Below are 25425 nucleotides of genomic sequence, written 5' to 3'. Positions count from 1 at the left end.
GATCTGGCCCCTACAGAACATGCATGGGGTCAGCTTGGAGTCTGTCAAGGATATCAAGGATCAGTCACAACAGATGTGGGCCAGCTTGCTCCGGGAGAAGATACAATGTGTTTCTGACACCCTTTCCAACTGAATTACTACATGCATCCAGGCCAGGGTGTGTGCAGTGTCACACCAATACACGGGCTCATGCTGCCACATTCTTTACAAATCTGACTCAGTTTTGTAATCACTGAAATAACATCACTCACCCTCTCAAACCATGAAGTTTTATTTTGTTGCTTCTGCACCTTCTGAGTGCTTAATTTTTTCATCAGGCATTGTACATACATTTTGTAATTAAAATCTTTGTTAATATTCATTTGTATGTTGTGTATAATTTTTTCCCTGTTTGCTACTTCTGAATGAAAACCACTTGTATTTCAGTTCCTTTGTTCAATAAGTTGGCTCCAGGTTGTGAGCCACGCTATCCAGAAGAAGAGGGTTTATATGTGGGTTCACAGTTACGTGTTCCAAGCCATCTCAGAAACCTCATGGAGCAACGCATAATAGCTGCAGGAGGAAGGTCGGTATATCAACATCTTACTTGACACATATCAAACGATGTCAGGGTAATGCATTACGCAGGTGTACAGTTCCTGATCACCAGATGCTGCACTTGTGTACTGGTAATCTGTCTGTTGGATTGCCATATGGGTCATTAGGCTTGGCAGCCCCCTTGGTGCTTTTTGCAAGGAATAGGCTATGTGGTGGCACCTGGTTTCACCCTCTCCCTTCTCTCATCAGAATTATTATCGTAATCCGTATCATTATGCTACACTGCACTCACACAAATGTGCAATTCACACATATAATGATAGAAATATAGTAATGGAGTATGTTGCAAATAAATAAACAAAAAAAACATAACTTATTATGTTCCTGCATACATCTATTTTGCTCATTAGGATTTTGTGTTTTTTTTTTTCTCTAGAGGAAATAATTTAGGGTGTTCATTTAACACTTTTGTAGAATAAAATGTTTGCTAACACACACTAACACAAGTGTGAGCCAAAGAACTTACTGCTTATGCTGGATTTGTTAGCATTACTGAGTTTCTAAGGTTTTCTTTCTTTCTTTGTTTTAATTTTTTTTTTAAACAAACCTTGCCTGCTAGAATTGTTTGGTTTAGTTTCTTATAGCATGACTGTCTTTAGATGCTGCGTATGCATGAGATTCTTGGTTAGAGAATGAGCTGAGGGACGAACTTCACACCATGTTGCTCACTGTAGCTGAATTGAAATAAAACTTATGAAACATGTTAGTGCAGTAGTCACTTGTGTGGCTCACAATTATTTGTCTATCAGTAAAATAGCTCTTTTACAATATTTTTAATCAACAAGGCTTTCGAGAATTTTAGCTGCTGAGATAAGAATAAACAATGTTTTCCAGACTTAGTTTATGTAGTACCTTTCATAACCTAGCAACCAGATTGTTAATGATAATTAGGCCTATAACAGACATGCATCCATAGCAAGTTATTATGTTTTTGTAAAGTAATATTTTAACGTAGCACTGATAAGTTACGTTCATGGATCTAGAATGGGTGAGGTAGATGTGTATCTCATCACTTTTCTTATTAGGAGGAGCAGTAGGAAACTAGTGTTGAACGTCCTGTTGACAACAAGGTCATTAGAGATGGAGCACAAGTTAGGATTAGGGAAGGATTGGGAAGGAAATCGGCTGTGCCCTTTGAAAGGAAAAATCCCGGCATTGGCCTGAAACAATTTAGGGAAATCATGGAAAACCTAAATCAGGATGGCTGGAGACAGGTTTTTTCTTATTAGGAAGGTGATTCAAATGAAAACCGTAAATGTTTGTTATGTGCAAGTTAATTAATACATAAAAATTAGAGATATACCATTTTTTGACATTGTCTATAAAATAAGGGTAAGGCAACCACTCACCTATAGTGGATCGATGTGTGGAACTCAGAAACACATGACATAGTCCACGTGGCTTTCAATGCATGCATTCCACTGCTTCAGAAGTGCATAGATACCTCATGCAAAGAATTCTTGTGGCCTGCGAATGTGACCACTTGTGCACTGCAGTTTTCACCTCTTGGTCACTTGCCTTCCAGCACTTCTTTGAGCTATTCGAATAGATGACTGTCACACAGAGTGAGATCTGATGAGTAAGATGGGTGTCTGAGACATTCAGATTTCATATCCAACAATGGAACCTCCAGATTGGAACATCAACAATGTAAGGAAGCAATCTATCTGTCCCTTACATTGTTCAAATTTCATCTCCTTTACTGTTGCTATAATTGAATGGGCAGTATGGGAATGAGCATTAATGTGTTACAACAAAATGCCTGTACCAAGAAGTCCTCATTGTTCACTCCTGATTGCAAGGCAAAGGTGTTTTGTTGCAGATTTGAGTATGTATTACAGGTCACTGTTAATAACCTTTCCATGTAATGCCTAAAAAGAGAGTGAAAATGACTTTTCCTACCAGTGGTTGATTGAACAATATTTTTTGTTATTGGTGAAAAACTGTGATGCCATTCCTTGCTTGATCTTTCAGTTTCAAGTTTGTGACAGTGCACCTAGGTTTTGTCTCATGTAATTGTTCTGCCTAGTAATCAATTACCTTCAGTCTGGAAGTGACACAAAAATTCCTCAATGCTGTCATGGATATGATGATTTCTCAATTCAGTTGTCAACAGATGTGCAGAACACTTTATTGAACTGCAGGTCATCATGGACAATAGTGTGTGTTGAACTAACACCAACATCAAAAATAGAGGGTATCTCATGTACAGTAATATCCTTGTTTTCCTTCAGAAGCTCTTCCACTCTGGCAGTACTTTCATTCATCTCTAAGTGGTGTGCCTGGTTCAGGTGCAGACTGCCTCCACATATGTTACCCCTTTTTAACCTTTCTGCACCACTCATGCAGAGATGTACATAAATCACTACACTATGCTTTCATTCTCCAACGCATTTCAACAAGTTTAACAGCGTCACTCCTTGAAAACCATATAACAGATCACTGCTCCAGCACCATGCAAGTTGACAAAAGGATTGCCATATTTGCACTGACACAGTTTCCTTTTCTGTGATGCAACAGCAGGCTGCTAACTATTGGTCATTTGTCAAAACACAACTTCTGTCAGTTGCCAAATCAATATTGAGTCATCCTTGTATGTCCTTGGGATTTGTGTCCCAACTGTTAATTTTTGATACAGTGCTCTCAATTCTGAAGACACTGGGAAAGGTAAGAACTAGCCAGTGAATAGGTCTGGACATAAGGTGAGTGTAAACAGGTGGGGAGCAGATGGTTTTGACATGTACTCCTTTTGTGGAATTGGTTGGTTTGTGGGATTAAAGGGACCAGACTGCGACGGTCATCGGTCCCTTTTGTGGAATTATTCTTGAGGATATTCAGAACATGAATACAACAAATTACATAGTTCAGGATGTTGACAATACTTCCCATTCTGTGAAGAGCTTGAAGCTAATACAACAGCCAAGTAAGCAAACAGAAAAGTGGAACATACCGTAGCACAAAGGATTGAGATGCTTCACTCCAGGTCCTATCTGCTGAGGGGAAAAGTTCTGCACAGGTCTACAAAGGAAGTAAATAGCAGGTTAAGGCCAGTCCAACCAACAAGTGAACCACCCTGCTTAACTCAGTTTGATGATAACAGTTTATTTATCATGCAATACATAGCTGGTGGTATTTTCATATTAGTAAGCTACAGTTTAATTGTGTGTAATGGGAGGGCACTTTGTATATGCCTTTAATTCTAGCAGATGTTTAACCAATTTCTTGTGTATTTTTTCAAGTTTTGCTTTGTGTCATGTTTGGAGATCTTGATAAAGTGAGAGACTTTCACTGAGATACGCAGTGGCTGGGTCATACATATTCTGGTAGTCATCTCTGATTCATAAATGCCGTAATACTGACTGGTTTAGAATAAATAAGAATTGATGAAACACAATGTAGCTGAAACTGCCACTTCTTATAATTTCCAGTTGTGAAAATGTCGTTATAACTTAGAGGTTCTATTTCTTTCAGAAAATGGTTTGGTGAGGATGGGAAACTGATAACCATGCCTGATCCACAGATATATAAGTCATACAATCCACCACCATCTGAAGAATGTCATTCTAGGCTGGAACTGGAATATAAACTAGTAGGTGAAATTTAAAGCTTTTATTTATTTATTTCTCTATTGTTCTTGTGGTTTTATGATCGCTTGAGGTCAGTTATTAATTAAAAATGTATAATAAGTACAAATTGAACCATACACAAACATGGTCAAGTTTTTTTCTTGCTTTTCTCAAATGACATTCTTAAATCTCTTGATCAAGGCAGTCAGATGGATTCAGTATTTCCTGACTTCCAACAAGCATTTGACTTGGTACTACATGAAAGTTTATTAACAGGTGTACGATCATATGTAGTACCAAACAGAATTTGTGATTGGATTAAAGATTTCTTTGTAGGGAGGACATAGCATGTTACATTGGGTGGGGAGCCATCAACAGAATTAGAAGTAACTACAGTTTTTCCCCAGGGAAGTGCAGTGGGACCCAAGCATTCATGTTGTATATGAATGATCTGCAGACAATATTAATAGTAATTTCAGCCTTTTTGCATATGATGCATGGGAGAGGATCGCAGAAATACTAAAAAGTCTGAACTGCCAAATGCTTGAATACAGGCACCATCTGTCCTGGGAATTCCTACTTACAAACTTTTGGGTACCAGTATTAAGCAAAGAATCTAGAAATATACTACTGCGTCCTGTGCATTTCTCTTTGGGGACAGTGAAGTCTCATGTTCCTCTTTGTTAGGAGCTCAGGGTTCCTATTCTGCGTGAACTTCAGCAGAAATTACATCTTGTCTCACTGTAGTAAATCTCTTCTTAGCTGGAAACATCCAGCCGGGATGTGCTCTTTGTTAGTGCAAAAACTTTTGGACTACAGAATTTCATTTAGTTTATGGTTCATAGTGTTACATTGTATTGGAGTATTTGAGGGCAGCGTGGAGGGTAAAAATCATAGAGGGAGACCGAGAGATGAATACATTAAGCAGATTCAGAAGGATGTAGGTTTCAGTAGCTACTTGGAGATGAAGAAGGTTGCACTGGATCTGAAGACCACAACAAAAACAGCAACAGTATTACATTATAAAAGTGTGATGCAATCACTTGCTTTGTTTGGGGTGCAGAAGATGCTTCCTCACTATAATAATACATCACAAGCACTAGTGCTGAATGATACAGCAGTCCATTACCACAATTAGACTGCAGTAAAGTGAGTGATTTACAAGAATTTTCATTTGTTTATAGGACAAGTTAAGTGGGAAATTTTTTAACACACAATATTACATGGTATAGACACATTAATGAGACCACCACCTATGTTTGATGTCAATGCCCAATAACCACTCGAGGATGGTGGCTGGTGGCAGCACTAACAGTGGAGGGCATATAAAGCATATTGGAGGGATGCAGAAAACAGTGCAATAGTTGTCATAATGCAGAAATTGATTAATTTATCTGATGTCCAAAGGACATGATGATTGGCTTTTGGGCTAAGGGTGGAAGGATTTCCTAAATGGCTAAGATTGTAAATTGATAATGTGTTGCTGTGATTAAAGTGTACCATGCATGGTAAAATGACAACATTCAAAATCGGCATCGAGGCAACTGTGGTGTGTCATGAGCCATAGGTGACAGGGGAATGACAGCTGTGGAGATGTGTACGGGCAAACAGACATGCAGTTGTTGAATGACTGACCACTCTGATGAACCAAGGGGCCACCAACAGAGTCTCGTCAATGACTGTTCTGTAAACATTGCTGCGTATGGGCCTCCACAGTGGGTGTCTAGTTCATCCATCCATGCGGACTGCTATCCATCAGCAACAAAGGCTAATACTGGCATGCTAATACTGCAGCTAGATGTCCACTGAGTGGTGACAGGTGAACTTTTCAGGTGAATTAATTTTATGCTCCATTGGACAGAAAGCAAACACTCTGCAGTAATTGTTGGAATGGTCATGCCCTGAGGAGGGAGCATTATGGTCTGGGCAATGTCTTTGTGGCATTTCCTAGGTGATCTTGTCATTGTGGAAGGTACAGTAGATCAACAAATGTATGCATCTATTCTTGGGCACCATGTCCACATGTGCATGTAGTTTCCTCGGCACAGTGGGATCTGCCTGCAGGACAATGCAATGTGCCACATAGCTGGCAGTGTACATGTGTGGTTTGAAGAGCAGTATGATGGGTTTACTGTACTCTCCTGGCCACCAAACTCCCTAGATTTGAACCCAATAAAGAATCTGTGGGACCACCTCAATGGGGCTATTCACACCTTGGATCCTCATTGGAGAAAACTAGTGCAGCTGGCTGTGGCACTAGAGTCTGTTTGGCTCCACATACCTATTGGTACCTTTCAGAGCCTCATTAACTCTTTTTCTGCTTGCCTCTCAGTGGTCTGCTGTGTAAAGTGTGGTGATTCAGGCTTGTGATAGGTGGTGACATTAGTGTGACTAACAGTGCAACATTGCAGCTGAAAGTGGTAAATACTCTCTGCTATGCATTTGACATTGGTCTGCAGAGGATGTCTGTAGATGTACAGACAGATTTTCAAGTGTTACAAAAGTCACACTGTAAGGATCTTAAATACTACAGTGAAAATGTGATCTGTCTGGTAACTGGTAAACAGGTACTGAAATGCTGTCATCAAGACTCAAAATCCGGTCTGTTAGAAATGGAACGTGACATACAAAATTACTGAGCAGTCAAAGGAAGTCTGTAAAAGAGTCCAACAGTTATAAGCAAATGCAAACAGAGGTACAATGAAGGCAAGACCTGTACTCAGAGGCAATAACACCAAATGGGAAGACACAAAAACATTTAAGAACCGAGAGAGTGAATGTGTTCCAAATAAAATGGTGGTCTTTGCAGTAAACTATTTATAGCTGGAACAGTAGTTGAGTTTTGATGCAGAGTAATGAACTGTCTGTGAACTTGCTGAAGTTTCCGTCCCAACATAGTAAAATACTAGTTATTTTAAACAAGATCTCTGTGAAACAATTTATCAGCAAATTAAGAGGTATTTATTTGAAAATTCTGTCTCGATCTGCACAGTTTTCAAATAAATGTTGTTATTTTCCACTTAAATCCTCAAGTGGTCTTCAGACATTATGACAAATTTGGTACCCTGTGAAAAACATTTCCTGCTAGTAGGAACAGTGAAGGAATAACAGGTATTAAGAAGTTTATTATTGAATAAACCACTTGTGTACTTGTTACTAATGCCATCTAGAATGAAAAGTAACAATCATTTAAATAGATAACATGTACTGCTTACTTTCACCTTACTGCTTCCAATGCTCACCTAGTAAAGGAGGTGGTAGAATAGTTAGCTTGGCATATGACACAGTTTTTTATACATGGGGCCTCCTTGATGCTGAAAGGATGGAAGTTCTTTTGTAGATGAGAGGTTCCTGCATGTGTGATATGGTGATTATTTGTTTACTCCTATAAGAGACTTGAAAAAGTGATTTGCTGAATGGTCTAGGAACATGAAGAAGTTTGTTGTGTTTAGCAAAAATTATTTTAAAAAACTGCAAAAGACATAGATCTATGTTGCAAAGGTTTAAATATCCACTGAAGAAGGCAAGGATAAATTATTGGTTTAATTTCAAATCCAATGGTTTTCAGGGCAGGAAATATTTAGAAACTGTGATCTCAGAGATCATGAGTGATGGAGCTATTCATCATCAGATGTGAAAGGCAATGGTTTGTTAATGTAGCCATCCATCTCTCTCTCTCTCTCTCTCTCTCTCTCTCTCTATCTATCTATCTATCTATCCACCATCTTTCCTGTTGGTAGAATAAGTTCTACACTTGGGCTTAATGTCACTGTGGACTCTTTCTAGCTCAACAAAAGCACCACTTGTGTGATATTAAGTAAACAACTACACTGGATATTTCCAAAGAAATTTCAATCCATAGTGTTTCTGTACTTCTTTTACTTAATGGGTGGATATGTTTTCCATCTGGTAAAAATGTGTATACAATGTAGAGGTCTACAAATGGTTTCCATGCAGCTTTTCATGGAGGACCCCACTGAGTGATCTGTGTACATAGGCTGTTAGACCTTATCCATGCCATGACAGAACACCACTATGTCCAGAACCACTAACTGTTTCTTGAAAACTAAGATCTATGACTCATTTGATTTAACCCAATTCTTATTGATCCCATAAATCCTGTTGCATGTTGTTACACATGGATATCTTTGCAGCACACCCTTATTCAACTGTAAACTTGAAAGTGCTGGCTTGTTGACTTATCTGATGGAGCCAAAGGTTTCCAGTATTCTATAATCCAGTGAGCAATTTTAAAAGCCAAAGAAAAAAAGTCCATTACCTGTAATTATGGCCATAACATACACACACTGCTGGGTTCCTTGATGTTTCCCCAACTCTTGTAAGATAATCATCATTTTATTTTTCTGTTAAAGTCACATTTCCCTCAGTTACTGACCAAAATTCTGTTGCAGACAAACCAACAGGGTATGACCATTGTTTCGGTGTAATATCCCTAGCACATACATGACACTTTGACTTGAAGAAGTTCAGTATTTTCACCATTTTGGAGTTGGAAAGTTACTTCCATCTGGCAACCAATTCCTTTTTGGACTTCATAACTTTCCATCAGTGTGCCATGAGCTGTGCAGATTCCTGTGAATGTATAAATGAAGAACTGCACATGTTATGTGCCTTAATAATCTACTGGGTGCTGTAAAAGTTTGCTGCACTGTTTCACCATGACTGCCTCTTGAATTTTTTATTACCTTAGTGATTAAAATATCAGCAGTGACAACAAAGGCAGAGATAAAGATGTCATGCTTCAGGATGCATTTTCTATTACACGCAATACAACTCTGAGTCAATTGGTCACAGAACTTGAATTGAAATCCAGTTAAGGTGTGATGTACAATGCTTCTGCTGTTATTGGATTACATCTTATTATATGTATCTTATTGCCAGTTATTTTGTATTACTCTTGACTATACAGTATGTAGTAACTCTTAATTTATTACTACATTGACACTCTTTCTCACAGCTTAAGTGATTAAATCACTTATGTTCTCTCTCTTTCTTTTTACTGTTTATTTAATGGTTTTGAGGATTATCTTCTCGTTATTAAATTACAAATGTTCCAAAATTTCTTTTTAACTGAATATGGGAGCAAGTTATAACTGACAGTTACTCCTCAGGTTTCAAATAATTTCTGTGTTCCCATTTTATTTATTTATTTATTGTGGAATAGGTGGGGGGGTTAGTTGTGGTGCAAATAATCACAGTAAGCATGATGATGAGGAAGATACATCTCTGTGTTACATTCAGTGCATTTGTTATGTGTACAACTATAGTCACTGAAAATATGTTCATTGAAAGATATAAAAGTGAGACTACATGAGTGGTTTCTTCTCTGACAGCTATGTACTCTAACCATAATATAAAATGAACCAGCACATCAAATGTTGGGCCTCAAGAGGTAGACATAATACCTGCCAGGATTTCTGCCTTCACTGAGTCCCCTGGGCCTAAAAGGAACTTACTACATTTTGGTTTTGATTTACTGGCTCTTGAGAATGGTAGTCCACACATTCTTGAGAAAAATTTCTCTGCATACCTGTGCTCCTTTCCTCAAAATAAAACTTAGTGAGGAGGTGCAGTAGCCATGACACTGGATCAATACTTGAGAGGAGTAGGTTTCAAACCCCTGTTTGGTCATGCAGACTCAGGCTTCCTACAGTGTTTTTATATGACTTCAGGCAAGTGCCAGGATAGGTCCTGCAACAAGCACTGATTCCTCCCCCCTGCCCTTGGCCAATATTAACTAATACTCTTCTCTAATAACCTCACACCTGTTGGGGTATCAAACCTCCAGTAGCCTTCTTTTACACAGACTGAAAGTGTGAACTCAAAGTACATATACAGAGTGTAACAAATCACTCATCTGTTATAATTTGTTAGTTTGGTAAAGTTAATTTATTGCTTCATAAGTCCCACTGTGCACAACTGAAAACTTGTCTTGTGTATACTATTTGGTATCTAACAAGTGTTACAGTACTGATTTAATGCACTGTAGCTGAAGCTGCCTCTGCTGCAGCTGCCACACCCAGGCTAGTAACTGCCATACCATACACAGATAATTACACAAGACACAACCATAAAAAAGATGATAATTATTAAGAATATTATCTTGCTTGCAATGAATGATGACTTCAGATCACTATGTACCTACTTCCTGGGAAACTTTTTGTTGCACCATTTATTAACCTCAAAGTTATTTCAGTCACTTTTATTTCTTCAGTGAGTCTGTCTTATGACAGGTTCATTTTTATTTCTTTAGTATGTCTGTCTTATGACAGGTTTCAGCTGGAGGCTCTCCATGCTCTCATGTCCTGAGCATTTTCCTTCTGTTTGTACATTCATCGTATTTTAATGTCAACCATCATTCTAATTCTCTTCCTACCCCTTCCTCTCACTCCTTCCGCTTTTCCCTCTATACTTCTATGTTGTAGACAATGCCTAAGCAGCCAAGATTTTTTCCTCATCCTAAACAATCCAATTTCAATCATACTGTTACAATGGTGCCATAATCTTAGTCCACTTGTTCTCACTTGTCAGTTACTGAAATGTTGCACCATATTTAAAAATCAGTGTTCCTATGTTATATGTGTTTTACAGTCTTGTAGTAGAGGAAACATACAAACCCACAAAGTCTTATTATGAAAAGGGTAGCTGCCACAAACCATGTAATGGTGATGGTGAGTTGCAGATAGGCACAGGAGAAAGTCTGTCAAACAAGTGGCCTTTTGGCCAGAAAGGCCATGATCAGAAATATACACACACTCACTCACACAAATGCAGCTCAAAAAGACATGACCACAGTTTCTGGCTGCTGAGGCCAGACTGTAAGTAGCAGCAGATGATGGAAGAAGCAATTTGGGTGGCGGGAGTAAGGAGAAAGCTGCAGAAGGAAGGGGGAGGGATGGCAGGGTAGGGGTGGGAGACAGTAACATGCTGCTTGTGGGAGCATACAGGTACGAGATGAGGAGAGGGTAGGGCAGCTAGGTGGAGTCAGGAAGTTAGATGGTGGCAAGGGGGGGGGGGGTGGGGGGAGGCAGTGGAAAAGGAGAGAAGTTGTGGGTGTGTTGATGGGGTAGACGCTGTGTAGTGCTGGAATGGGAAAAGGGAATGGGGTGGGCGGGTAAAGGACATTGACTAACGAAGGCTGAGACCAGGAGTAATACAGAAATGTAGGATACATTGCAGGGAGAGTTCCCACCTGTGCAGTTCAGGAAAGCTTGTGTTGGTGGGAAGGATCCAGATGGCACAGGCTGTGAAGCAGTCATTGAAATAAAGAACATTGTATTGGGCAGCATGCTCAGCAGCAGCAACTGGGTGGTCCAGCTGTTTCTTGGCCACAGTTCATTGGTGGCCATTCATGCAGACAGACAGCTTTTTGGTTGTCATGCCCACATAAAATGCAACTCAGTGGTTGCAGCTTAACCAGTAGATACATGACTGGTTTCACAGGCAGCCCTGTCTTTGATGAGATAGGTGATGTTTATGACCATACTGGAGTAGATGGTGGTGGGAGAATTTATGGAACAGGTCTTGCATCTAGCTCTATTACACAGATAGGAGCCATGAGGCAAGGGGTTGGGCATATGTGTTTGTAGGGCTGGATGAAGATATTGGTTAGGTTCGGTGGGCAGCAGAATACTGCTGTGGGAGTGGTGGAAATTATAGTGGGCAGGACATTTCTCATTTCAGAGCATGACAACAGGTAATCATGAGGGGAATGCCCCTCTGCGTCCAGATAGTGGAAGTTAGGAAGATGGTGGATGGCTGGAGAGATAAGGCATGGGATATCTGTTTTTGTACACTGTTGGGAGGGTAATTACGGTCTGTAAAGGCCTCAATAAGAACCCTCGGTATGTTTAAAGAGGGACTGCTGTTCACTACAGGTGTGATGGCTATGAGTGGCTAGGCTGTATGGAAGGGACTTCTTGGTATGGAATGGGTGTCAGCTGTCAAATTGGACATATTACTTACTGGTGCTTGGTGGGTTTGCTATGGATGGAGATACTGATGTAGCCCTCTTTGAGGTGGAGGTTGGCATTGAGGAAGGTGGCTTGTTGGGTTGAGGAAGACCAGGTGAAGCAAATGGGAGAGAAGGTGTTGAGGTTCTAGAAGAATGTGGGTAGGGTGTCCTCATGCTTGGTTAAGATCACAAAGATGTCATCAATGAATGTGAACCAGGTGAGGGGAATGGAACCCCCTCCCCCCAATTCCAAATGGTATTACCATCAAATTACCCATCTTTGGCTGCAACCCCTCCTTTCATGATGATCTCCAAATGTTCAGTTTCTGCCAGTCCTTAACCCTCACCAACATAGACCTGGAAAACCAAGACAACCAGGCACAAACCTCCTTGCAATACTTCCTATCCATCCATAAAATTCTCCTTCTGTGCAATGCCAAATTCCTGGATCCCATAAAACACACTGAAACTCTTGCCCTCCAGTAACTAGGTCCTAGGGCACCATGCACAACCGAAACTCTTGCCCTCCAGTAACTAGGAACTAGGGCACCATGCACAATGCCACTTCAAGAAACTCTCCACCCTGTACACTTCTTACTCCTGCCTTGAACTACCACCATCTACAAACACCTCCAGACCTCCCCCACATCCCTTCATAGCTGTCAAACCCTGCCTAGCAGACCTACTACATTTACCCCACCTTCAAAAACTCTCTCCCACCATCATACAGAATCCAGAATCTAAACAGACCCAAAACACTGTCATGAACCTTTCTTCTTAAAGCCTTAGCCTTACAGAAGTATCAATCCTTTCCAAAGGTCTCACCTTTTTGCATACTCCCAAATTCAATCATGAACTTTTTCACTACTCCCAAATTCAATCATGCAGGACTTGCTAAAAACATTCCCTTCTTCTCTCAGTCCGTAGAGCAAAAAAACATTTTTGCCATGATTCCTACTTATTGGACTCAACCATGCCTGACTCAGCTCACTCCTCCATTCAACCATAACCCAACTCCACTGTACCCAAATCACTCCCTGTTAGCTTTCCAGAATTTTCTAACCTCGAACCTTGCCTCACCATGATTACCCAAATCCCTCAAGATACAAACTAGCCTTACATCTTCAGAAAGAACCACAATCTCACCTCTCGGGAGGACGACGGTTCAATCCCGCACCCGGCCATCCTGATTTAGGTTTTCCGTGATTTCCCTAAATCGCTCCAGGCAAATGCCGGGATGGTTCCTTTCAAAGGGCACGGCCGACTTCCTTCCCCATCCTTCCCTAATCCGATGAGACCGATGACCTCGCTGTCTGGTCTCCTTCCCCAAAACAACCAACAATCTCACCTCTAAAAACTGATCCCAACCTTACTATCCTACCTTCTGACAAGGGTTCCACCACTGTTGTTCTTAAACACAAGGGTTACCTGACAGAAGGACTCTGCCAGCTGTCAGATTAATCTATCTACAAACCCTGCCATGATGACCCCATTCCAGATCTCCAGCAGGATCTCCAGTCTTTCCTCAAACCATTAGGCTCATCCCAGAACCTTGCCCCAGAGTCCTTCTCTCATATCACCCCTACCACTCACTACACTCTTACCTTCTACATGCTTCCTAAAACGCATAAACCAAACAACCCAGCATGCACCATTGTGGGCAGTTACTGTCCCCCACTGAGAGAATCTTTGCTGTCTTACAGCAGCTTCCTCAGCCTATTACTCGCAGCCTACCCTCCCATGTAGGGGATACCAATCTTTTTCCCCATTGACTCTTCACAGATCCTGTTCCTGTGCCACATTGTAACCTGTTCATCATTGTTGATATCACCTCCCTTTATGCTAAGATCCCTAATGCCCTTGGCCTTACCACTATTGAACTCTACCTTCTCAATGCCCAGCAGATTCCAAACCTACAACCTCCTTCCTAGTTGCTGTGACTAACTATATCCTCACCCACAATTACTTCTCCTTTAAAGGCATCACCACAAACAAATCTGGGGTATGGCTGTGGGTGCTCACATGGCACCATCCTATGCCCACCTATTCATGGACCATGTAGAGGAATCCTTTCTAATCACCCAGAGTCCCAAACCCTTCATCTTGTTCAGATTCACTGATGACATCTTCATGATCTTGATGTAGTGTGAGGACACTCTATCCACATTAATTCCTCTAGAACCTCAAAACCTTCTCCCACACTTGCTTCATCTGGTCCTTCTCAACTTAAACAAGCCATCTTCCTCAATGTTGACCTCCACTTCAAAGATGGCTACATTAGTACCCCCATCCATAGCAAACTCACTAACTACCAGTAATACTTCCAATTCGACAGCTGCCACCCATTCCATACCAAGAAGACCCCCTTCCACACAGCCTAGCCACCAATAGCCATCACACCTGTATCAACGAGCAGTCCCTCTTTAAATATACCAAGGGTCTCACTGAGGCCTTCACAGACCATAATTACCTTCCCAACCTTGTCCAAAAAAGATCTCCCATGCCTTATCTCTCTAGCCACCCACCATCTCCCTAAGTTCCACCATCTGGATGGACCAATGACTGTAGCAGTCTGGTCCCTTTAATCCCACAAACCAACCAACCATATGGATGCAGAGGAGCATTCCCATCATGACTCATTGCCACCGAGGACTGTAGCAACTGAACCACATTCTCCAGAAGGGTTTGAACTCACTCTTGTCATGCCTTGAAATGAGAAATGTCCTACCCACTACACTTCCAACCCTCCCATAGCAGTGTTCCACCACCCACCAACCTACACAATATCCTTGTCAATCCCTACACAACCTCAGCTCCCAACCACTTGACCCTTGGCTCATATCCCTGTAATAGACCAAGATCCAAGGCGTGTTCCATGCATTGTCGCACCCCCACCTACTCCAGTCCAGTCACAAGCATCAGCTATCCTACCAAAGGCAGAGCTACCTGTGGAACCAATCGTGTGATCCACAAGCTGCACTGCAACCACTGTGTTGCATTATACATGAGTAAGACAATCAACAAGCTATCTGTCTGCATGAATGGCCACTGACAAACTGTGGCTAACAAACAACTGGACCACCCAGTCTCTGAGCAGGGTGACCAACACGACATTCTTCGTTTCAGTGACTGCTTCTCAGCCTGTGTCATTTGGATCCTTCCACCAACACCAGCTTTCTTGAATTGTGGAGGTGGGAACTCTCCCTGCAATACATCCTACATTCCTGTACTCCTCCAGGCCTCAGTCATTGTTAGTCATTGTCCTTTACCCACCTATCCCCTTCCCTGTTCCCATTCCAGCACTACAGAACCCTCTATTCCACTAATGCATCTTTTTACTTCTTTTCCTATGCCCCACACCCTCCCACCCTCAGTCTAACCTCCTGAGTGCACCTAGCTGCCCTACCCTCTCCCCACCTCGTCTCTGTATGCTCCCACAAGCAACATGTTACATTTTTCCACCCCTGCCCTGTTATCCCTCTCCCTTCCTGCCCCATCTTTCTCTGTACCCCCACCACCCAGATTGCTTCTCCCGTCATGTGCTGCTGCTCACAGTCTGGCCTCAGCAGCCAGAGACTGTGGTCATGTTTTTTTGAACTGTGTTTGTGTATGTGTGTGTGTATGTTTCTGATGGAGGCCTTTTTGATCAAAAGCTTACTTATTTGACAGTCTTTTTATTTTGTCCTGGATTTTTCTTTGTTTGATTAAATCTACAAAATCTGTCAGATGTGGGATGGAGATCCATGTCTGGTGCACTCTGGTTGGTCAAACACAGGGGCAGTTGCTGATGTTAGTGTACAACACTGGAGATGTCTTTCGATGATGTCCCATACATGCTCTATTAGAGAAGATCTGGTAATCAAGCAGGCCAAGGCAACATGTTGGCACTCTGTAGAGCATTTTGGGTTACAACAACAGTATGTGACCATGCATTACCCAACACATGGCCATCACTGGCACTGAGGCAGATCCAACTGTCATAAAAAAACACAACAGACGCACTCCCTAGCCTCCAATGAGGTCTTGCTTGATCCCACTGAAGTCGCAAATGATGATGATTTTGGGTCAGTGGAATGCACACTGTAGGGCATCTGGCTCAGAGTTGTCCTTGAAGTAACCTATTTGTACCAACTGCTGCTCAAATGGCACTAGAGCATATGTTGAACACAATGGTATTTTCTCTCAGTAGTGCCATGTGGCCATCTGAAGCTCTGTCTTCTTGTGACCATACATTCTGCCAACATGTACAGTGGCTGCATTCCTGCCAAGTCTTTCTGCAATATCACAGAAGGAACATCCAGTTTCTCGTAGTCCTGTTACACGACCTTGTTTAAACTCAGTAAGGTGTTGATAATGACGTCTTTGTCATGTTAAAGGCATTCTTGACTGACATCAACCCACCACATCCAATCTCAAAAGTGACTGACGATCACAACTGTTACAGCTTGTATTTAAAACAATCCTGATTGACATCCTCATAGAGGTTCTAGATTTGAATATACATTATCTTCCAGATGCAGAGACATGTACTTCCACTTCAGTTTATATCACCCAACTTGAATCCAATGGAACACTGGTATGACGAGTCAGAATGTCAACTTCACTCCAGATCATTGTATCAAACTTCACTACCTTCTCTGGTTTTAGCTCTTGAGGAAAAGTGGACCAGCATTTCTACACAAACATTCAGACACTTCATTGAAAGTTGTCATCAGTGAGTTCAAGTCATCATAAAGGCAAGCAGATGACAGACAATGTATTAATGATTACTAATGGATGTCCAAATACTTTTCATCAGCTAGTCTATCTCTGTTATCCTTAAATTACCACAGAGTTGTTGGCAGTAATAGTTGTTACATCCATATTTCCGAATTTTACTTCTTAAGACACTCATTTATAAAGTTGCTATCATAGCTGCAAGAATCAAAGTAATTTAATGTGACATTAAACATGTCAAAAATTTTGGATATATATTCCATTCAAATTCTGAACAGGTTGAATTTGTTGCTTTGATGACCAAAATCCAATCACAGCAATCAGCTACTGAAAATAGCTACTAAGCTGTATAAAAATTTTCAGAAGTTAGATTAGAAAGGGACTGCATTTTAACTTCAAGCAGAATAAAAGAAATGTAGTGAAAAAAAGATGAAGGCCTACTGTTAAAATTTGTAGTGTTCATTAATTATGTTTGTGGATGTTCAGTGGTAGGTTTGAAAACAAAATATTTTCCTTTGTACAGGGGACTTAAAATGGCATATGTATTTGACATACCAATGAAAGTACCTAGTTTTTGAAAATGTAAGTAATTGGCTTAAAAAAAATTTTAAAAATTACTCTCCAAGCAACGCCAGGAGAACATACATATAAAAGACATTACAGTTTGCTAACTTTTGGAGCCAGTGGCTTCTTGTTCTGGCAGGAAAGTAAAAGGGGAAGGAAGAGAGGTGAAGGAAAAGGAATGATGAGGTTTAGGAAAAGTGGTAGAGTTTGAAAAAGTTGTCCAGAACCTCAGGTCAGGAAAGACTTACTGGATGGGATGAGAAGGAAAGACTAATCTGTGTGGTAAGTCTCCCCTGACTGAATCATTCTTTCTGTCTCATCTCATCCAGTAAGTCTCCTGTGACCCAGGGTTCTGTGTGACTTTTCCGAACTCTACCACTTTTCCTAAACCTCCTCAGTCCCTTTCCTTCACCTCACTTCCTTTCCCTTCAATACTTCTGCCAGAAGAAGGAGCCACTGGCTCCAAAAGTTAGCAAATTGTAATACCTTTTGTATGTGTGTTCTCCTGCTGCTGCTTGATATGTATTTGACACTCATTTATGAAAATTGGTTGTTAGTTAGTTACTTCCATGTTCCATGGATCATTTTTCACAATAAATCACGATGATGTGGAACGAATCATTTTACATTCCTAATGCAAATTAATTTGTCATCTATTTGTACTATAAATATCACTATCTCCCCCCCCCCCCCCTTCCCCTGCTCTCCTGCGAATGAAAACAAGATATACAGATCCAGCACCATTTACACATTACAAGCATAAAAATCCTTGAATAGAAGGAGTTGTCAAAGGGAAATGTTTTCAATTTATTTTCATATTTTACCTTGCTGTCTGTTAGACATTTTATATCACTGGGTAATAGGTCAAAAACTTTTGTTGCAGCGTTGTGCACCTCTTTCTGTGCTAAAGACAACCTTAATGTTGACTAATGAATGTCATTTTTTCTTCTAATATTGTAATTATGCACCTCATTGTTCCTTTTGAACTGTAGAGGATTATTTACAACAAACTTCATGAGGGAATAAATATACTGTGAAGCAGTAATCAGAATGCCCAACTCCTTAAACATATGTGTACAAGATGATCATGAGTGAGCACCACATATTATTCTTACAGCATGTTTTTTGGCAAGGAAGATCTTCTTACTTAAAGATGAGTTACCCCGGAGCATTATTCCGTATGACATTACTAAATTAAAATAAGCAAAATATGTCAGCTTACTGATTTCTCTCTCCCCAAAATTTGGTGTAATTCTAAGTGCAAATGTGGCTGAACTAAGTTGTTTTAGGAGTTCCAAAATGTGTTTTTTCCAATTTAAATTCTCATCAATATGGACACCTAAGAATTTTGAAGTTTCCACCCTACATATTATTTCGTCACCATGTGTTACACTTATCACTGGTGCAGTACCGCTAGAGGTGCAGAACTGAATATCATGTGTGTCTGTTAAATTCAGGGTGAGACCATTCGCAGAAAATCAGTCAGTGATACTTTTGAGAATTTTGTTCATCATTTCTGTATGTATACTTGGAGTGATTGCAATACTGGTGTCATCTGCATAAAGAACTAATTCTGCATGTTGTAAATTATACAGTAGTTCATTTACATATACGAGAAACAGTAGGGACCTAAGATTGAGCCTTGGGGAACCCCATATGTGATTGCTCCCCAGTCAGAATTATGTCTGTGGATTCTGTTGATTGAATCACTACTAAGTACAACTTTCTGTATTCTTTTGGTTAGATATGACATGATCCATTGGTTGGCTATACCATCAATCCCATGAACTTCAATTTATCTGGGACTATACTATGATTCACACAATCAAATGCCTTGGATAGGTCACAGAAAACAGCTACTGGTGCTATTTTGTTATTTAATGCTTGTAAAATCTGGTGTGTGAACATGTAAATAGAATTCTCAGTTGAGCAACCCTTCTGAAGCCCAAACTGTGATTTGCTGAGGATATTATTGTTGCCAAGGTGAAATACAATCTAGAATACATCACTTCTCAAAAATTTCGGAAAATGATGTCAGCAGTGAAATAGGTTGGTAGTTACTTACATCTCTCTTATCACCTTTCTTAAAGAGGGGTTTAACAACAGCATATTTTAGTCTCTCTGGAAAATTATTATATGGGAACAAATCTTTAGTACTCTATTGGAAACACCATCAAAACCAGAGGACCTATTATTCTTGAGAGAATGTGTGACCCTCTTAATTTCAGAAGTTGAAGTTGGTGGTACATTCATATGATGTAATTTTATGAGAGTTACTTCTTCACAAGTTGCCGTGATCTTTCTTTTGAACTGTTGATCCCTTTGCTTTCTGCTCTGTTTAAGAAATGATTATCAAATACATTTTCTACCTGTGACTAGTCATTTATAACCCTTTCATTCAATTCAACAGTAATGTTATTCTCTTCTGTGGTTGGTTATCATGGTTGGTTACCCTGTCTTTTACTTCAATATATTCCATATTGCCTTAACTCTGTTGTCAGACATACTGATTTCTGAAATTATGTTCATGTTTCTTGATTTTTTAATGACCGTTCTTAGTAATATTGAGTAGTTTCTGTTGCGCAAAACTTCTGCAGGGTCTCTACTTGTTCTTGCCAAAAGATACATTTCCCTTTTCCTTTCACAACATACTTTAATCCCCTTAGTGATCCACGGTCTTTTACATGGCTGTTTAATGTCCCATCTAATTAGCTTATATGGAAAGCTATTTTCAAATACTAACATGAATTTATCATGGAATAGATTAAATTTTATATTGGCATTTGGTTCTTTATAAATTTCATCCCAGGTTGTTTATTGTAAAGTACTCTTAGAAACAATTGGCCTTTAGTCATTAATGATTCTGACTGACTTCCACTGAGGTGTATCCACACTGTAAGACACTGTCATTTATCCTGACTAACTGTGCATCATGATCAGAGAGGGCATTTGTTACTGGGTGAACAGTTATTTTCTTGCTTTGTGCCTCATCAAAGAAAACATTATCAATTAGGGACCTACCATCTTTATCCATCCATGTTTGAGAGCTAATTTTAGGATCCAAATAATGTTTCCAGATCATTTTTCCTATCAGAATCCTTTAGAAAATCTATAGTGAAGTCACCACAGCCTATTAATTGCTTGCTGATGTCTGACAGACAGCACAGTAAGGAAGCCAGGTTCCTCATAAATAATTCAAAATTTCCCAGTGGGGATCTATATAATGTTACATTTAAAAGTGATCTGTTTTTCAGCATTAATTCACAAGCACACACTTCTGTGTGCTGATCAGTACAAAATCTGCTTGTGCCAGTGCTTTTGAACTTGTGTTCTGTCCTAATATGTGCAACAACTCCTCCTTTTCCCATATTAATTCTGCATAAGTAAGCTGCTAGACTAATCTTTTATATGTAAAATCTACTTATGTCAGTGCTTTTTAATTTTTGTTCTGTCTTAATATATGCAACAACTCCTCCTCTTCCCATATTAGTTCTGCATAAGTAAGCTGCTAGATTGTAATCTTTTATATGTAACTTACCTAACCCTGTGGTTATGTGGTGCTCAGACAGGCACAGGATGTCTATCTTTTCCTATAAATTTTGTAAACAGGCAAGAAACTCTTCTACCTTATTACTCAATTCTCTAATATTCTGGTGCAGCTAACCTTACTTTTCTGTGCATACTTGTGGGGCTCTTCCGTTACAGTGACTTCTTTCAAAACAGGGTGCCTGAAACTTGATTCTAACCTAAAAAAGGTGCCCTCTGACACCAGTAACCACAGGGATCTTGCATTGTGTGATGGTAGGCCCCTGTACTTTTCCTGCAAGAAGTTCAGCCAACCTACCTTTCCCTCTCCCATTCAGATGCAGGCCATGCCTCGTATAACCCCATCTCCCAATTGTAGCAATGGGCGCTGCACTCATATGAGAATTCATTTTAGTCAGCAGTAACCTGCTCAACTCAGAGTCAACACAGCTCACAGCAGTATTATCCCAGAGCTGGTCATGGCACTGCAGGACCTCCATGAAACACATATTTGTGTGTGTAGTTGCTACTCCTATTTTATCCAGGTCACCACTAATGCTATAATTATTGTGCTTGGCCAGGTTATTTAATGCTCCACTTACTATAATGAACTTATCCTCTTTGCCAAAACCTTTCCACATTTTTCCTGTGTCCTCTGTCACCTGGCTAAGGCTAGCACTTGGCTTCACAATACTTGTGACCTGGTACCCTGCTCCTAACTTTTCCTGCACCATCTGGTCTACACCCCTCCCATGGCTATTACCTAGCAGCAAGAGTCTTCTCTTCCCACTCTCTCTAGAATCCTGCTGCACCCTACTGTAACCTACAGCTGTATGAGGCTCTTCCCCTCCTACTTCAGGTAAGAAGCCAAATTTATTCGATATTGATAGCTCAAATGTAGAAGAAGTTGATGAGCTGTTCCCCTTTTGCCTGTTGCTTGTTACCTTTACTGAGTCCCCATGACCTTTTTTGCCCTTCAATCTATCTAGTTCCAATTTTGTGTGATCGAATTCAGCCTGAAGGGCTCAAATCTTTGCCTCCTGTTTAGCAATTCTGTTGTTTTTTTTATTTTTATTTTTATTTATTTTTTTTTATATCATAAGGCAACACCCATACTTATCATGCATTGCAAGACAGATTATATGCTTAAAAACAGAATTAAATTGCTTAACAAGCTTCACACTACATGAATATTCAGTATTTATGAGCAGCAAAAGTTGGGCCTACTGTTTATAAAACATAAAAAGTTATTTATTTTTGCTTACAACAGGAACTTAGCACTCACTTAAATTCAGTATCTGTTTATTGTACATGCATTTCTATGAGTATTGGCAACTGTGTACTAAGGTTTACTTGGTTCTTTCTAAGAGACATTTTGTTAGGAAACCTGTTCCTATTTTGCTTTGATAAGATATATTGTGCATTCTTTGGACTCATATTGAGGATATCTTTGGGGATGCAGTGTATGTGTGTGATAGTGGATGTAAGTGTGTTTGACAACATGATATTAGAACATATCTTGCCCTTTGGAATATCATTTTAATTACATTTACTACAAATTTATTGCATTCATCTCTTTGATTGCCCATTTCAGGCTAGATCACAAAATTTTGGCAATGATCACAAGCTACTTGGAACACAAGAGTCCCGTAGTTGTTACCTGTTAGAGGTTCAACTGTTATCCATAACATTCACACATCATCCTTTATTCAGCCGTGAACATGTGTTGTCACAACAGCTAACCTCATTGTTCAGACAATATGCAGCACAACAGGAACGAGACTCCATCAACAGGCTATTTAGAAAACTAGATGCTTTGCGCAGGGCAAGGGACAGCTGTGTTGCTGCACAAGATGAGTTACCTAATGAAGATAGCCACAAAGAAAGGCTTCAGAGGTAATTAAGAATGTCATTTTCTAATGTCAGTAAAATCAGTAGAAATTGCTGTTTTAAACCTATGATCAATTTCAAGACGTGTGGAAAAACGGGCTAACTGTCAAATGTAAAAACTTAGAGATCTGTTGCTGGGTATGGGAACTATCAAAATTGACATTGGTCTCACCCCTAAATATCACATTAGGATATTTAGAGATGAGACCAATGTCAATTTTGATAGTTCCTGTACCCAGCAACAGATGACAACATTTATCTCAAAGTTTTTAAATTTGGGAGTTAGCCCTTCTTTCCCCGCATGTCTTCACTTGCACTTAATATTATAACTAAGAAATTTCCATGTTCATAAAGCACACAGTATACCTTAGAACAGAAATTATAATTATCTGCTACTGTTTTGTCTTCCAGAATAAAATGTAATCATTTTTGCAATTGTCCTGTAGGATAATTTTTTGAGGTGGTGTGGCAAAACTTAGTAAATTATTTAGCCTAAATAAATCAATATTAAATTAATTAAACAATGGAAAATCCAGGACAGAACATAATAATAGTATGAAAATGATAGTTGCTACTTACCATATATTTATCCTAAATAAATGAGCATTTAAAAAAATCAATATTAGATTAATTAAACAATGGAAAATACAAGACTGAACATAACAATATTATGAAAAGGATAGTTGCTACTCACCATACAGCGGAGATGCTGAGTCACAGTTAGGCACAACGAAACTGTCAGAAAGTGAGCTTTTGGTCTACAAGGCTTTTGTTGGAAATAGACAGCACACACACACACACACACACACACACACACACACACATGCAGGTGCAGCTCACACACACATGACTACAGTCATGACTACAATGGAAGCTCAAGGTTAGAATATCAACAATATTAAGAAAAGGATAGATTGCCACTCATTATAAAGATGATCCATTGAGTTACACACAGGAACAACAGAATGACTGTTACACATTATAGTTTTCAGCCAAAGCTTTCCTCACCAAGGAAAACACACACACGTTCATTCAAGAAAGCACACCTTGTGCACACACGGCCACTATTACTGGCAACTCTGACCAAAACACAACTGTAATGTGAATTTCAATGTGAAGTAGGATGGAAGAGAGGGAGAGATAGCAAGGTATGGGTGAGGAAAGAGAAATGCGCTGTCTGGTGGGACATGCAGGTACTAGAGACTGCCAGGTGCAGCATCAGGAAGTGGGTTGTGGGGGAAAAATGGGGACCAGAACAGGAGAGGAGTAGAAAAGTAGAGGAGCAGATAAGAGGAAAGGATGGGTGGGTACATTGGTAGAGGGTGGCACATAAAGAGGGTGAGAGAATGTGAAAATGGAGGAGGTGATAAGACAAGGGCTGGAAACTGTTATGTGGAGGATGTGGGGATAGTAGGTTACCATATGTTGAGACTGGGATAATTTCAGGAGTGGAGAATGTATTATAAGGATCATTCCCATTTGCACAGTTCAGGAAAGCTGGTTGTGGAGGGGAAGATCCAGATGGCCTGGGTTGTGAAGCAGCCAGTGAAATTGAGCATGTTATGTTCAGCTGTATGTTGTGCCACAGAGTAGTCTGCGGTGTAGAGCTCCTCTCCTTTTCCACTTCCTGCTCCACCAGCAGTCTGGCACACTGCCCACGATCTTCCTACTGGTTTCAGGTTGCAATTTATCTGAGTACTGTAATCATGTTTCTTCATTGATTAATTCTGTAACTGATACATATGTACTTTCTTAATTCAAGTACTTTGCTACTTGTCTTCCGTGACTGAAATATACCTGTCCTAGTTAATATCAAACAATGGAAACTCAAGGTTGGAATATCAACAATATTAAGAAAAGGATAGATTGCCACTCATCATAAAGATGATCCATTGAGTTACACACAGGAACAACAGAATGACTGTTAAATGTTATAGGTTTCAGCCAAAGCTTTCCTCAGTAAGGAAAACACACACACATTCATGCAAGCAAGCACATCTCATGCACACATGGCCACTATTACTGGCAATTCTGACCGAAACACTGCCCCTGTTTCTCTAGTCCATGCATGGCCCACCAGACAGCACTCTTCTCTCACCCCACCCATACTCTGCTATCCCTCGCTTTTCCTGCTCCGCTCCAGATTTCTATTCACATGTCAGCTGCATTCCAGTTGGAGCTGTGTGTGGTAGTCACCACATGTGTGTGAGGTGTGCTTGCTTGTGTGTGTGTGTGTGTGTGTGTGTGTGTGTGTGTGTGTGTGTGTGTGTGTGTGTGTGTTTTCTTTGCAGAAGAAGGCTTTGGCTCCAAACTATTAGGTCTACAACTTTGCTTCCACCATTTTGCAATAGACAGCAGTAGAGGCAAGTGGGGTTCAGGTGTAAAACAATAAGCTTAGGCATCTGTAAACATAATGCCCTAAAAATATTAGTTGATTTGTGATTGCATCGTAAGGTTATTCTCGATTAAGTATGTCAACTTATGTACTCATTTCTCGCCATTTACGGGAAGTTTTAATTTTCTGCTTTAGCTTGAAGAGATCTGCAGCTTGTGGCTCTTAAAATGCTGGGTAAGACCAATGGTGAGGGAACT

The 25425-nt window shown here is 40.1% G+C and overlaps 1 protein-coding gene across 1 annotated transcript in view; it reads left to right on the top strand.

Moving 5' to 3' along the window:
- LOC124788398 (coiled-coil and C2 domain-containing protein 2A) overlaps positions 1 to 25425 on the top strand; it is a 348192-nt gene that overhangs the window by 32568 nt on the left and 290199 nt on the right. The window contains exons 3-5 of the mRNA XM_047255664.1: positions 427 to 565; positions 4069 to 4186; positions 22538 to 22839. Of these exons, the coding sequence (XP_047111620.1) occupies positions 427 to 565; positions 4069 to 4186; positions 22538 to 22839 (559 nt within the window). The remainder of the gene's footprint in view (positions 1 to 426; positions 566 to 4068; positions 4187 to 22537; positions 22840 to 25425) is intronic.

The sequence above is a fragment of the Schistocerca piceifrons genome, chromosome 3 (assembly GCF_021461385.2).
Source record: "Schistocerca piceifrons isolate TAMUIC-IGC-003096 chromosome 3, iqSchPice1.1, whole genome shotgun sequence".
Lineage (NCBI taxonomy): Eukaryota > Metazoa > Arthropoda > Insecta > Orthoptera > Acrididae > Schistocerca > Schistocerca piceifrons.
Note: the sequence above shows the minus strand (reverse complement) of the source record. Positions and strands in the feature narration are given on the sequence as shown.